Source organism: Corylus avellana, chromosome 2 (assembly GCF_965113065.1).
Source record: "Corylus avellana chromosome 2, dhCorAvel1.hap1.2, whole genome shotgun sequence".
NCBI lineage: Eukaryota > Viridiplantae > Streptophyta > Magnoliopsida > Fagales > Betulaceae > Corylus > Corylus avellana.
In genome coordinates, this window is record NC_142491.1 from 37,973,681 (window position 1) to 37,988,243 (window position 14,563).

General features: G+C 37.1%; 2 protein-coding genes and 1 pseudogene across 3 annotated transcripts; all 3 read right to left on the reverse strand.

Moving 5' to 3' along the window:
- Positions 1-17: 17 nt before the first annotated feature.
- Positions 18-5,322, reverse strand: LOC132162622 (putative protein phosphatase 2C 35). Of its 2 annotated transcripts, XR_009438237.2 has the most exons (5): positions 3,774-5,322; positions 1,393-1,524; positions 768-950; positions 590-649; positions 18-399 (listed from the first exon to the last, which is right to left on the reverse strand). XR_009438237.2 is itself a non-coding variant. In XM_059572903.2 (4 exons), exons 1-4 carry the CDS (start codon positions 4,689-4,691, stop codon positions 391-393), a joined length of 1,242 nt encoding a protein of 413 aa, XP_059428886.2. In that variant the 5' UTR covers positions 4,692-5,322; the 3' UTR covers positions 18-390. The 2 variants fall into 2 exon arrangements, 1 of the variants encoding a protein (XP_059428886.2); XM_059572903.2 differs by lacking the exon at positions 590-649.
- A 1,463-nt stretch (positions 5,323-6,785) lies between these two features.
- LOC132167389 (putative protein phosphatase 2C 35 pseudogene) lies at positions 6,786-8,074 on the reverse strand (annotated as a pseudogene).
- A 4,898-nt stretch (positions 8,075-12,972) lies between these two features.
- BUD2 (Adenosylmethionine decarboxylase family protein) lies at positions 12,973-14,155 on the reverse strand. The gene has a single exon (XM_059577956.2). It carries the CDS (start codon positions 14,005-14,007, stop codon positions 12,991-12,993), a length of 1,017 nt encoding a protein of 338 aa, XP_059433939.2. The 5' UTR covers positions 14,008-14,155; the 3' UTR covers positions 12,973-12,990.
- Between the last annotated feature and the right edge of the window lie 408 nt (positions 14,156-14,563).

A 14,563-nucleotide genomic window follows, 5' to 3' on the forward strand; every position in this document is an offset into this window, starting at 1 on the left:
AGGGTAAAAACCGGAAAGAAAACGTGTAAATACTGAAATTTTATACATAAAGAGAATGCAATTAACAATGTTACATTTTCCATTCGAGTAAACACTGAAGATACAAAGGATGTCAATGGAGTTCATCAGCTAATCACCCCCATAATATATCTTCTTCTTCCCTTGCACTTTCCCATCATCACATCCCAACCTCCTGACTGAACCTACTTGAATCTATTCAAATTTTATTAACATTTGCTTCATAATTTAGGGTTAGCAGGTGAAACAACAACCGGAGGGAGAGCATTTTGTTCTCCTGAACGAACATCCTGGAGATTAGTGAGCAAGTAGAGTATATCCTGTATATGCAGAACAGATTGCTTCTGCTCCCCGTAGAATGCACACCTAAACCTATATATCCTGCAACAAGCCAAAAAGACATTAATCCTTGACTGAATGAAATTCCTTCAAAAGTAGATTTTGATGCAATCAATTTGAGACAAAAAAAGGAAATAGTAGAAACAAAATAAAACCATAAGACCTCATTCAGACAGATAGTAATTAAATGTGTAATTTAAATTAATTCAACTAATAAGATGTACATTTACACCTCTAGAGAAAAATACAGGGAGACGTTAGGCAGCTTCCTGAAGGCCTGTGAATCTTATCACTGCAGTAGAGAGAGAGAGAGAGAGAGAGAGAGAGAGAGAGAGAGGTAATATTAATAGATATATATGTATGTATGTGTAGGTCATAAAATGATATAAAACAGGGCTTGAGAGACCCACCAATTCCAATGGGCTTCGATTTATTGAAACCACATGCTGACAAGAATGTAGGTCTGAGAAGTCGCTCTTGGCTGAAAGGTAAAGTTCTGATCCAGGGGTAACGGATACCTCAGAAGTTCCTCTTCTGGATATCATTCGCCTAACATTGGTTCCACTTGGTCCATCTGTAGTACCACCACCTGACTATTGTAATTACATTAAAAATTAGATAAACAACACAATCAATTGTAAGTAGCTCTTGAGCATTGTCAACACCTATTACTATTGCAACAAAGAATTTAAGGTCCATTTGGTTTTGCTGTTTCAAAACATGCACCTTAAAAACTAGTGATTTGAAACACAATTCTTTAAAACACAATTAAGCGTTTGGTAAAATTGTGATTCGGCCTTTAAAAACATGCATTTTTTAAAACACACCTTATTGCTTGCGATTTGAAAACATAGATTCTTCCATGTTTTCAAACTGCCATTTCCTCAAAACGCACTTCAAACAAGACACTTACCGCAATTTTCTTCAAAAATGCACTTTTAGCCTTGCAAACCCTAACACAATGAAAACTGGAAATGCAGCCTAAAAGAAAAAAAGGGTAGCAAAACGTGCAGCTAGAGGAAGATTTAAACATACATTAGAAAAACCTTTGATGTGGACAATAATGATTGTAATATCATCTGTCCGGTTTTCGTGTTCCAACCATATTTTATATGATTCGCCAGCAATAGAACCACACGCATCCCGGGGATCTGAATTACTTGCCACCTATATCAAGAAAAACATCAGAAAATCAGTTAAGATTAAGAATTGGAGGACTGAAAGTAATGGAAACCAAAAAAATAATAAATCTGATAAAGGGGTTACCAAAGTTTGTTGAGGTATGCATCATGTGCCCAAAAAATACACTACTAGCAGTCAACTAAAATAAGCATATTTGACACCAAAAAATGAGAAATGTTAACAAACTTCCATTTTGTCATTCCATCTAAAATGAAAAGAATTCCCAAATTGAGATGGATTTACAATGTGAAAATGATTAAGTTGAAAACCGTTTTTCTCTTGCACTATTTTAAGAGATCTTGCCAGAGGTTTAAGGCAAAGGTCATGTCTAAGGGTAGCAGAGACATCTGATAACCAGAGAGGTCCATGATTGAAGGTAAGTAACCATTTTACAGTAAATAATTTGAAACAATTCAGGATTTTCAGAGTTTCATTTTTTAATGGCACAGTTAGATGATCAATTTACTCCATCAGGTATATATAAAAATTACAAATAAGAAAGAAAACTATCAGGTATATGTATAAAATTATAAATAAGGAAGAATCCATCAGGTATATATAAAATTATAAATAAGGAAAAAATGGAAACAAATGACACATACAACAGTAATTACAATGGTCCAGTTGAGACGAGGACATGATTCCAAAAACTTTTACATAATCCATTCTGATTTTTACAAAGCAAGAGTAGCTGTAATAATGTTTTAGTTTATTTATATGAAATGAAACTAATTAAATTGTCCAAGTCGGTGACCCCAACTATAAAGACACTTCACTTTTCAATTGTAATAGAGAAATGCTATGGGTACAAAGGGAATTACAAATGGAGCCTTGCACACTGATGTGGCAGTGCCATCAGTTTAAAAAAAAAAAAAAAAAAGCATCCATCTTGAGTGTGAGTCTGCAACAAGAAATCGTCGACAAAAAAAAAAAAAAAGGGGTGTGTGACGCTTCTTGATTTGTTTGCAGACAAATTGTGTGCAACAAGAAATCATCTCATCTTGTGCGTACATCTGAATGAAGAAGAAGAAGAAGAAGCATTCTTTGTTCTTTAGTTGAAATGCAGGGGAAGTAGAGGAATTAAAGTCAGTAATCACAAGGACTCAATCATCCCGTGGAAGTATGCTAGGGCATAAATGAATGAGAGGAAATTGTAAATGTAAACAAAGAAGATGGAAGAAAGAAGGAGAGAGAAATAAGACTACAGAGTGCGGTGCAGTATTTCGTTGGTCAAAGACTGCCTTCCCTTCGTGTGTCTTTCAATAGGATGAGATGAATTAGGAGGGATCGGCACTCAATCATCATTTCGTCAAAAACCAGCTCACTTTTCTCCATCCCTCACCGTGGGCCTCTCTTTGGCTAAGTTATGTTCGTCAATCACTGGAGCTTTGTTTCTCTCTTTGACTCGGTTTTCTTCAAGTTCTTCTCTTTGCTCATTGAAATCGTCCCTCAGTTTTGCCTTTTGATTTCTGGATTCATCAACAAGAAACACCAGACATCCTGGAATGATGGATGCTTTTTTTGTCTGCAGACGATTTCTTGTTGTAGACACACGCTCAAGATGGATGATTTTTTAAAAAAACTGATATGGCAATGCCACGTGACTACCACGTCAGTGTGTAAGGCTCCCTTTGTAATTCTCTTTGTAGCCATAGCATTTCTCATTGTAATAATGAGAAATGAGCATCCAATGCCCCCTTAACGGGAATGGCTGTCATCTCCATGGACCATGGGCATCCAATGCCCCCTTATGTGAACCATCTAAAAAACTTAATGCAGGATAAATCATAAAAAGATTCATAGAACACTGTCATTGCTTGCTAGATGGCATCTCACTCAAAAATACTAATGCTCACAATTTGAAGTATGTCACTGGGCCAACCATACATGGGCCATGGTAGTAAAATCAAATATCCTGACATGTAGGTAGCTTATTGTATACGTATGCCTTTATATATGCAGAAGTTTGGGAAATAAGAAATCTTAATAATGTCATGTAGCTCCACAAACATGAACTAATGCAATGAACCATACATATTACGCAGTAAGAAAGTCTAGTCTACTAATCCAATTGTATGCTATTGTCAAACACAAACATAACCAACATTTGAAATTCACATACTTAGTCAAAGTGCTATATCAATGATCAACAATGGACTGAATATCAGCAACGAAGGGTGGAAAACTTAAGGGTAGTCATTTGAGCCATTCTAGAATTTGGTCATGTGTCATACCATATTAACAACTGCTTGGCTTGAGAGGAATTCGAAGACCCCATCGCTTGCAACAACAAAGAAAAGATGATTAGCTGTAAGCTGAACCATCGACACCTCCGGTACAGCAATTACACCAATCTTCTCAGCTGTACTATCTCCCACGCTCCTCGTAAACGCAGTCCCTGGATACATCCCATTCTGAACCCACAACCTCGGAGGATCGCCGCCTTGAGACTCTTCGTTGCCCCACGTCTGAATATTCGGATCCTTAAGCCCTTCTACTTGATCAACACTCAAAACCCTCGCCCCACAAAGCTTCACTCTCTCACACTCATCTCTCCTAAATGGCGTCTGATCATACGATAAGTCCTCAGCAACAATTTGATTCCCATCCTTCACTGCAATCACTGCCCTGGAATCACCCACATTCGCCACGAAAAGGGTATCCCCAACAACGAGTACTGTAATGGCCGTAGTACCACTCATTGAATCATCAATCTCACTATTACGTAACTCATAATTTGTCGCCGAAAACGCAGAGTTAAAAGCTTTAACAGGGTCATCCAACAGTGTAGTGTCATTAGCTAGTATATCTACTAACCTATCCTTGACGAAATTCGAACACTGTGTGCCAAATTGACCATGCCCATCAAATACACCAAAGAAATGGATATTTGGGTTACCTTGAATCTGCGTCCTAATGCAGAAACTGTCTTGGTTTTCTTTATCCGGCGAATCCGGGTAGTAACCACGCTGCGTGAGAACCGAGTACTCCAAATGGAAATTGTGTGAAGGAACGGGTACAGACTCCAGGGATCTCTGGGTGAGTATGTGTTTGCCTTGCAGACTGTACGGACCCACTTCGCGGTACTGTCGGGAATCGCCGTCCGATGACAGTGGGTACCGGCTACAGCACCTACTGTTGACACAGCCCATGGCTAAAGAGGCAAGCTTTAAGGACCAAAACCAAGAAATTCAAGTGCAGCCAAGGTGCTTGAGAAAAATCCTAAAAGAAACAGAGAATGATTGGTACCAAAGGGTTACAGATGCGTAATTCTTGGTGGAAATGGTGAAATGGGTACCCCAGACATTTGAAACTGTGGGTCTTGACGCAGTAATATTGGGCAAAACCCATGCTTGAGAAAAGGAATTCCGGTAACAAGGACCAAAACCTAGTAGCAAATCAACCAAAACGCTACGTGTAATCAGCGACAATTATTTCTCTCACCGAAAGGAGGACCGCGTCAAGAAGAAACGAATTCCGAGAAACCCATCTCAAGAAAACCCGACCAAGAAGCAAGAAAAGGTTGAGACATTTTGGCCGTGAGATAACGTGCAGTGGGGGTTTTCCCAGGAAAAAAATACTAAACTTTTTTCTTGGGCACAAGATCAGGGCTCAAGACAGAGCATCAAAAAGAAGATAGATTATGAACAGTTCAAAATTCCAGTAGGAAGCCTCTGATGGCGTAACAAAATGGGGTTTCTTTCAACTTTCAAGAGAGAGAGAGAAGATAAATTTTGTGTGCATGTGTGGATTTGTCTGCAAAAAGCCCATCTTCCAAGAAGACACACACCCACAACACAGTGAGTGGGAAAGGCTACAACAATATATATTTTTAAAAAGAAAAAAAAAAAGAAAAAAGAAATCCTGACAACACGACAGGTGGCATGTTCGTATTGCAAAGAATTAGAGAGAGAAAGAACAAAAATCTGCGTGCTTGTGAATTTGGGGTTGGAGACTTGGAGACTTTTTCTTCTTCAGTTAACGTAAAATGCAAACACTCCGATTCCGTTTTAAGTGGAACAATAATGATATATTATTTTAAGGTAAAGTCCACTTAACCTTTTTAAACTATTACTTTAATAATAAATTATTCTTTAAATTATTAATTGTGATAATTTTTCTCCAAACTATCAAAATATTGACAATGTACCTCCAATTTTAAAAAAATGACAAAATTACTCTTACTAAAATAAAAATTAAAAACTAAAATTTAATTTTTTTAAAAAAAAAATTTAAGGGTATTTTTGTTTTATTAAATTTTTTATAGGGATAATTTTATTATTTTGCTAGCATTGAGGGGTACATTGTTATTATTTTGGTAGTTTGGATGGTAAATTGTCGTAATTGATAGTTTGAGAGATAAATTATCATTGAAGGTGACAGTTTGAATGAGTTAAAGTGAATTTTGCCTAATATTTTAAATTTAAAATAACATAATATTATTTTAAATTCAAAATTTTAATCTGAACTATAACATGAATAAATAAATAAATAAATAGAGAATCCGGATCCGTGGGAAATGGGTTTTGTTTTTTAATAATGTCATGACTTTGAATTTGAAGCTTTTAAGTCAAAGCGTGGCCTATGGTGGCGAGTCTGGCGACTTGGCCGGTTGACCAAAAAAAAAAAAGAAAAAAAAAAGGACCTCTAGTAGTGATATTACTCTTTGAACGAAACGACAGCCATGATATTCAAGCATACTAACGAAACGACAGCCAGCAAGGATGAGTCTACATATTATTCAAAAAGAAAGTAAAGTCAACAAATCCAAATATAAAATAACCAACATTTGAAATTCACATGCATGCTTAGTCAAAGTGATTTATCATAAGGTAGTCAGACCACTTGACAAATAGAGTTTTTAAATTAAAATGAATTATTGTCAAAAGCGTGTTTTGACCATTTTAAATTTTTTTAGATCTTTAAAAGTGCTTTCAATTTCTTTTTTACTAAACGAGTATTTTTTTTTAAAAAAAAACTTTTTGAGTATTAAACGCACTTTTAAACCCTTCAAACGCACACTCTGAAGGGTCAGATTGATATTACATTTGAGGAATAAAGCTTTTAAGTCAAAAAATGTATTTTGGTCATTTTTAAGCTTTTTAAACACTAAAAAAACACTTTTAAGCATTTTTATTTTTATTTTTCAAACGGATCTTTTAAATGTTAAAAGTGTTTTTAAACTATCAAACACAATCAAAAACAGACCCTAAGTAATTAGAGGCATTATGGAATTTGGTGACGTGTCATACCATATCAACAACATCTTGGCTTGAGAGGGAATCGAAGACCCCATCGCTTGCGACAGCAAAGAAAAGATGATGAGGCGTAAGTTGAAGAATTGACACCTCCGGATCAGCAATTACGCCGATCTGCGCAGCATCATCATCTCCCACGCTCCTCGTAAACGCAGTCCCTGGATACATCCCATCCTGAACCCACAACCTCGGAGGATCGCCGCCTTCAGACTCTTCATTGCCCCACGTCTGAATATTTGGATCCTTAAGCCCTTCTACTTGATCAACGCTCAAAACCCTCGCCCCACAAAGCTTCACTCTCTCACACTCATCTCTCCTAAATGGCGTTTGATCATACGATAAGTCCTCAGCAACAATTTGATTCCCATCCTTCACTGCAATCACTGCCCTGGAATCACCCACATTCGCCACGAAAAGGGTATCCCCAACAATGAGTACTGTAATGGCCGTAGTACCACTACCTGAATCATCAACCTCGCTATTACGTAATTCATCATTTGTCGCCAAAAACGCAGAGTTAAAAGCCTTAACAGGGTCATCCAACAGTGCAGGGTCATTTGCTAGTATATCTACCAACCTATCCTTAACGAAATTCGAACACTCTGTGCCAAATTCACCATGCCCATCAAATACACCAAAGAAATGGATACTTGGGTTACCTTGAATCTGCGTCCTAATGCAGAAACTGTCTTGGTTTTCTTTATCCGGCGAGTCCGGGTAGTAACCACGCTGCGTGAGAACCGAGTACTCCAAATGGAAATTGTGTGAAGGAACAGGTACAGACTCCAGGGATCTCTTGGTGAGTATGTGTTTGCCTTGAAAACTGCATGGATCCACTTTTGGGTACTGTTGGGAATCGTCGTTCAGTGACCATGGATTCCAGCTACAGTACTTACTGTTGACACAGCCCATGGCTCAAGAGGGAAGTTTTAAGGACCAAAACCAAGAAATTCAAGTGCAGCCAAGGTGTTTGAGGAAAGTCCTAAAAGAAACACAGAATAATTGGTACCAAAGGGTTGCAAATGTGTGATTCTTGGTGGAAATAGTGAGATTGGTATCCAAACAATTTATAATGTAGGTCTTTATGCAGGAATATTGGGCAAAACCCATCTTGAGAAGAGGAATTTGAGGAACAAGGAATAAAACCTAGTAGCAAATCAACCAAAACATTATGTGTAATCAGCGACAATTATTTCTCTCAAAGAAAGGAGAAGTGTATCAAGAAGAAACGAATTTGATACAAAGTTTGGGTAGAACTCGTCATTGAATATTGGCTTGTAAAGAGAGAATATCCAAGAGCGTATACAATCTATGTGGGATACTTAAGATTGTCATACTACTACTCTTTGCACCCAACGTCTACGGTGTCTAACTCTATCAAAAGTGATCCGATGTTAGCATTTTCTCTTTTAGCAGTTTCACTCACTTATCAGTATTCAATTGCTTAAACCTATGCACATACGTAGTACCAAGACATTTTAATCTAGCCTATAAGTTGATCCTATGTGACTTGACCACAAAACTAAAACACCTTGGATCCTATACTCATGACTCAACAACAAAGCCACAACCCCTTCGTTCCCATACTTGATAAGTTGCGCTCGATATACTTGATGTGGTGGTTAGCTCTGATAGACTAATACCGAATAATACAGACCTTGCGTTAAACTCATTATTAAAAACTGGTTCGTAAGGAGAAAGTTTCCAAATGCTTATATACATATGGTTAAAATTGTACTCCTTCAATCTTTTTCAATACAATTTTGGACTATTTTATGATGCAATATATTCATGTTATATACTTGATCAGTAAATGAGAGAAGAGATGAAGCCCATTAAATGCAAATGGTCATATTTTAGTTCTACATAATCTTATCATTAGTATACAAAATATTGATGAATATAATTTAGTAACTTTGATAATTTATTTAAGAAACAAATTGATAAGCTTCCTGTTTTTATTCCCTCAATTTCTTTGAGGTTATTCCAAGTATATATTAGGTACCTTTCTTATATCTTATAGCATGCCCACTAATTTGTTTTTGGAAGTTTCTCCTTTAGAGCATGAAGAAATTGTCACCTTCAAGTGGTAACATGGTGAGATCATGGAAGCAACGTATCTCTTGAGCAAAATTCCAAAAAGGAAAATGTTAGGCTTATAAACACATTTTACAAAAAAAACTTTTACAAACTGATGTGGCACAACATGATTGGGTTTCTCAAAACTTGAATTTATTTCATATCCAATCATCTTGTGCCACATTAGTTTGTAAAAGTTTTTTTTGTAAAATATGTTTGTAAGCCTAGCATTCCTCTTCTAAAAATGCTTTAAGTTAAAGCTTTGGATTGAATAACATTCTTGATCAAGAAAACAATCCCACCAAGATTCTCTCATTTTTAGCTCAATTTGATGTGTTTCTTGCTTCTTCTCTTCACCTTTTAACAATAACGCACAAAAAGTTAATTGGTCTAAGTAAGCGACCACTAATGCAATATTTTTTTTGTTTGAAGCTTGAATTTATATTTTATGGCAATAATAACATTTTATTAATAGAGACTACTATTGTTAAAGCTGTGTTTATTTCTTTCATCACAATTTAGGTTGCATTTGAGATTGCGATTTTGTAAATAAAAAGTACAATTTTAAATCAAATCGCAAAAAAGAAAAAGAAAAAAGAAGGTATTGTTTGAGATTGCATTTTTAAAAAAATTGTGATTTCAAAATGCAGTAAATCTGCGCTAAATCGCAAGTAAAAATGTGTTTTTTTTAAAACGCATAATTATAAAGGCTAAACTGTAATTTTAAAGGTTAAATAACGATTTTTTTTCAAACCCTTAACTGCGTTTTAAAAAATTACATTTTTAAATCGCACATTTTAAAATTTTTATTTTTAAATCATACTTCTTAAAATCGTAAAGCCAAACAGACCCTTAATGTTCTAACCGTATGATATTCTTTCAAAAATTAATAGTCATATATATTATAATAAAACAATGTTCCCTAATCCCTTGCTGCATATGGTTTTACCATTTTTCATAATCTTTTTAAACTGTTTTGAATTTTCCTAAAATCTCTTTTGATGGTGACACATCATTTCTCTAAAAAAAAAAAAAAAAAAATCAAATTTCCTAAATAAGTCATTTTATGCAATTTCTTATGCTGATCATTTTTTTTCTTTTACTAGCTTATAAATTTAAAAAAAGAATGTTAATTAGAAAATCACTTCAAATGGAATCTTTTTGAAGAATTCTATAGAGACTTATTGTGGCGACCTTTGATGCCCCAACAATTGAACATGTGCCTTAGTAACAGATTTTGGTAACAAAAACTTGAGTCAGCTTTTAGTAAAACATTTCCAAGCTTAAAGTCCACGCTACAAATTTTTTTTTTTTTTTTGGGTGGCATTTTTTTCTCTTAAAACTTCCCTATATGCAACATGAATTTCATCATACTCCATTTAAGATTTTAATCAATTTGATACCAATTTTTGCACAGTCGAACTAAATGATGAGCACATGCTAAAATAAAAAAAGACTATTGGAGTGATGCTGGTGTGGGAGTCGATAAGGGAGCTTTTGATGATAAAGGCAGATAATTTTTCTGAAATAACCTTAATAGAGTTTTAGAGATTTTTCATACCATCCCTTTATTTGAGTTTTTTTTTTTAACCTTCATAGAGAAATTTGGAGGTGTACTCGTCGATGGTCATTCTTAATTTTTTGAGATTTTGGAGGGTAGTGTTTTCTGATTTTTCATCTCGTAATTGACACAGATGTTAGCGGTGTCAACCCGGCTGGTCACCAGCCGATTACTGGTTATAACCGTGTGTATATATATATATATATATATACACACACGCACACACGGTTATAACCGGTTATATATATATATATATACACACGTAAGTGATATCTGATATATCATATCTATTATCTAATGATAATTAACTATTAACTGATAAGTGATACTGTGAGTTTGTAATATATTATTTTTAAAAATGAGTGTTTACATTTTTACTTTAGGTTGTAAACGCTCTTAAATGTATTTTACTTTAGCGTTTACATGTATTTTATATATACATTTTTATTGTTTTCTTTGGGTTTGTAGTAGTAAATATCTAGTGTTTAATTTCATAATTAAGAACGAGAACCCTATATATATATATATATATATATATATATATGAATTTTTAGGGAACTTTTAAAATGTATTATGAAAGATTTTGAACAACCACAACAAAGCCTAGCTTATTAGGCCAAAAAAGCCCCCTCCCCCCCACCCCCCTTTTTTAAAAGGCTAAAAATAGCTAAATTAAGCCCAAAAAGTAAGCCCAATACCTAAAATAGGCCCAAAATTTTAAAAACCTAGTTACCGGTCCAGATAACCAAGTACCAACTAGTAATCGGGCGGTTATTACATAATCGGGTAACCAGTTCCAATTTTCTAAATTTTAATAACCAGGTAGTCCGATTCTGATTAGCGGTTTTAGCCAATAATTTGTAACGAGAACGAGGGTGACACCCCATAATAGATGTGTAATAGCTGTCCAAGAGACATGTCCCTTTTGCTGAGTGTCCATTGTAATTTACTTTTGTATTACAATTAGGCCTATACAGCTATTCTCTAGCCCCGCATGGGTGGCAGTAGGGGCGGTACCACCTTAGCAAATGTTATTGGTAGTTAGTAAAAAACAAAAAAAAAATAATAATAATAATAAAAAAAAAAAAGCCTGCAAGTGGGTGGTTACGAGCGAAATCCACCCGTACGTCCTAGGTAGGTGGATGGTTAAGATCAAATCCTCCCTCAACTGAAAAACCGCTATTATCCGCCCGCATGGCGCAGTGTAAGCCCTAATTAATCAGTCTTTCCAAAAATGTAATTTAGAGGGCCTCCCGTTCCCTCATATGTTCTCTGCATTAACCGTCGGGCCACACAATCTCGGCTATGTGGTGTTATATTTCGACCAATTAAGAATTGGGTCGTAGGCCATTAGTCATTTGGGTTGAGCCTAATCCAAAATATCATACCCTTCTGAACCCAACCCAGATCCCAATACTCCAAAAACAACTTGGGCTGCATGCCTGAAAGCTACATGCCAGTCGTGTCCAACCCCAATTAATGGCAATGACAAAAAAACAAGACAATTTATTGACAAAAATGTAGCCTTGTCAGAAAAACAGAATGATCTCATTTTTTTTTTTTAATGCGTTCATTCATTCATATATCATATAATATAATGTAATATAATATGAGTAAGTCCATGGATCTTCTACGAGACGTTTACATGTCTATATATATATATATGCCATTTGGGTGGTGGTACCTTTTAGCTTTTGCACTTGGAACAAATCCCTTGAAATGGGCCAGCATTTGTGTCACGGAATTAACACATCATCGACAAGAAAGTGAATTAAGTACGAGGCAATACACTTTTTGCCAACATTTTTTTTTTATATATGATTACTTTTTTGCCCACATTTTATAATTAATACCAAATGGATAAAGATGTGTGAATATATATAGGCACGCTTACGGTTTTTATGAAATTCTTCAATTCATCATTTTTGTAAACGAGCTTGTTGGGTTGCATCATGACTTTAGGAAGTGCAGCTAGCCATGCAAATTAAGCAAGATGCATGCACAATATTTGAGGTTCGATCCATGAACTTTGCCAAAAAAATAAATAAATAAAAGGGATGGATTATTAAGAAGCTTGATTTTCTCTAGAAACAAACAAAAGATATAATTTCTTTGAAGGAAATAAAAAAAGAAAAAGAAAAAGAATAGAACATAGAGATTGAGAAAGTTCAATATGACCTCAAACATGAGCACTTTTACTCTCCCCACTACCATCCTCAAAATCTTAGGCGTGCAAGCCTAAGTGGGGTGCCTTATCATGATGATTCCAGTATCCCACCAACCTTTTCAGCTACTTACCACATCACCCTCCTCATCTCTAATCCTTTTTTTTTTTTTTTTTTTTTTAATCTTTCTACACAAGTCAACCCCACATTCATCACCCTCATCACCCAATCACCTTCTTCCACGTCATTATCATCACGCATCACCCGCCCTACAATTTTCAACTAATTCATCTACGTCTCTAACTCTCTTCCGCTCCTTCCATATCTACCGCCACCACAACCACCGCTGTCTGGGTTTTTTTTTTTTTTTTTTTTTTTTTTGGCTTAATTACTTCCGGCGAGTAGTAAACGTTTGAAACACGACGCTCCCGGCGGCGGGGAAGTCATCCATTGCGCAACTCCGGCATTTCAATCCAAGCGGCTCGAGCGCACCCGCCACCCTCGTCCACACCTCGTGGCTAGTGCATGTAGTCGATACGGACATCGTCGCCGGCCGGAAAACTTGCACTGCCTTCTGCAAAATCTGGACGACGTCGTCATGGTCGTCGTAGATGGACCCCACGCACTCGAAGCTTGCGTAGCTGTAACCGTCCTCGGGGGTTACGTGGATGGTGGAGTAGCGGTCGCCGTCGATAATCCCATTCATGGAGTACCCGCAGGGATCGAACGCAAAGTCGCAAATAAGAGCGCCGGGGTTGATGTCTCCGATACCGGTCAGCTGGGTCATCTCTTTTCCGGCGGAGTCGCCTGTCTTCTCGTCGCCGGGACGCTTAAAGAACTTGCGAGCGAGGACGCGGTCGAGCTCGGTCATACAGATTTCGAGCGTGTATAACACGCCGGGAACATGCGCATCATCGCTAGCAGTGAAAACATGCCAAGAATGAGAGGGGGTTTTGGAGGGCATAACGGAGGCTTTTCTACAGCAGAGATTGGTAGGGAGGCTTTCTTCCAAGCAGATAACTTCTTCTTTGAAGGTGGTGTGCGGAAATGGCTGAGCCTTGGGGAAGATAAAGCTACCCCTAGTGTAGCGGCAGGAGCATAGAGTGAGGCCGAGGTGGCGTGCGTAGTGGAGCAACGGACGGATGGATTTGAGTAGCTGGGTGGTCCCACACGTCTTGATGATGATCTTTGTGGGGTAGACGAAGAGGCTGGACTCCGACAACACGTAGGCATCGAAATAGGAATTGCCTACGGCCGAGACCACGGTGCATTGCACCGCATCCAGGACTTGTTCTAGTGACCCGAAGTCCAGCTGCCGAAGACCCATTTCCGTCACGGCCGGATCATCTCCAAAGAAGTGGAGCTCCAGCCGCTTCTCAAAGCCTTCAAAACCAGATACAGCCATTATTAATTTATATAAGAATTTTTTTCTTTTCTTTTCTTTTCTTTTATAGCTGAATAGTAGTGGTGGAGGAAGAGAAAGAGATGGAGAAAGAGATGGGGAATATAGTTGTGGATTGTGGAACTACAGGTGAGAGAGAGAAGAGGGGGTTGGATGGAATTTATAGGTGGGTGAGAAATGGAGAGAGAGAGAGAGAGATAGAGAGAGAGAGAGAGAGTGGGGGGGGGAAGAAGAAGGGAGAGAAGTGAAGGGTTTGGCTTGGGTTGGGCATGCGGGCTAGCTATGCAACCAAGAGTAATAATTGCAGCAGGCATTATAAAGTATATAAGATGATGATATGTGCTCCAAATTTTTATGTGCCAAATCTTTCAGCAGACAGGAACAGAGAGAACGGAATTTATGCCCACGCGCAATCTTTCTTCTTTCTCAGTCACCCTAATTCATCAGGATCCATCCAGCTTCTCAATTCAATTTCTATCAAATATTTCTTCTGGGAATCCATAATATGATGCTGCTGCACTACTGCTGCACAACCATTCATCCATGAAAATGCTGTTCA

Excerpts from the sequence above, each read along its gene's own strand:
- LOC132162622 (XM_059572903.2), bottom strand. The coding sequence starts at position 4,691 with ATGGGCTGTGTCAACAGTAGGTGCTGTAGCCGGTACCCACTGTCATCG. Across the intron at positions 1,525-3,773 it reads GCCAAGCAGTTGTTAATATG|GTGGCAAGTAATTCAGATCC; the intron begins GTATGACACATG and ends TTCTTGATATAG. Across the intron at positions 951-1,392 it reads ACATCAAAGGTTTTTCTAAT|TCAGGTGGTGGTACTACAGA; the intron begins GTATGTTTAAAT and ends TAATTACAATAG.
- BUD2 (XM_059577956.2), bottom strand. The coding sequence starts at position 14,007 with ATGGCTGTATCTGGTTTTGAAGGCTTTGAGAAGCGGCTGGAGCTCCAC.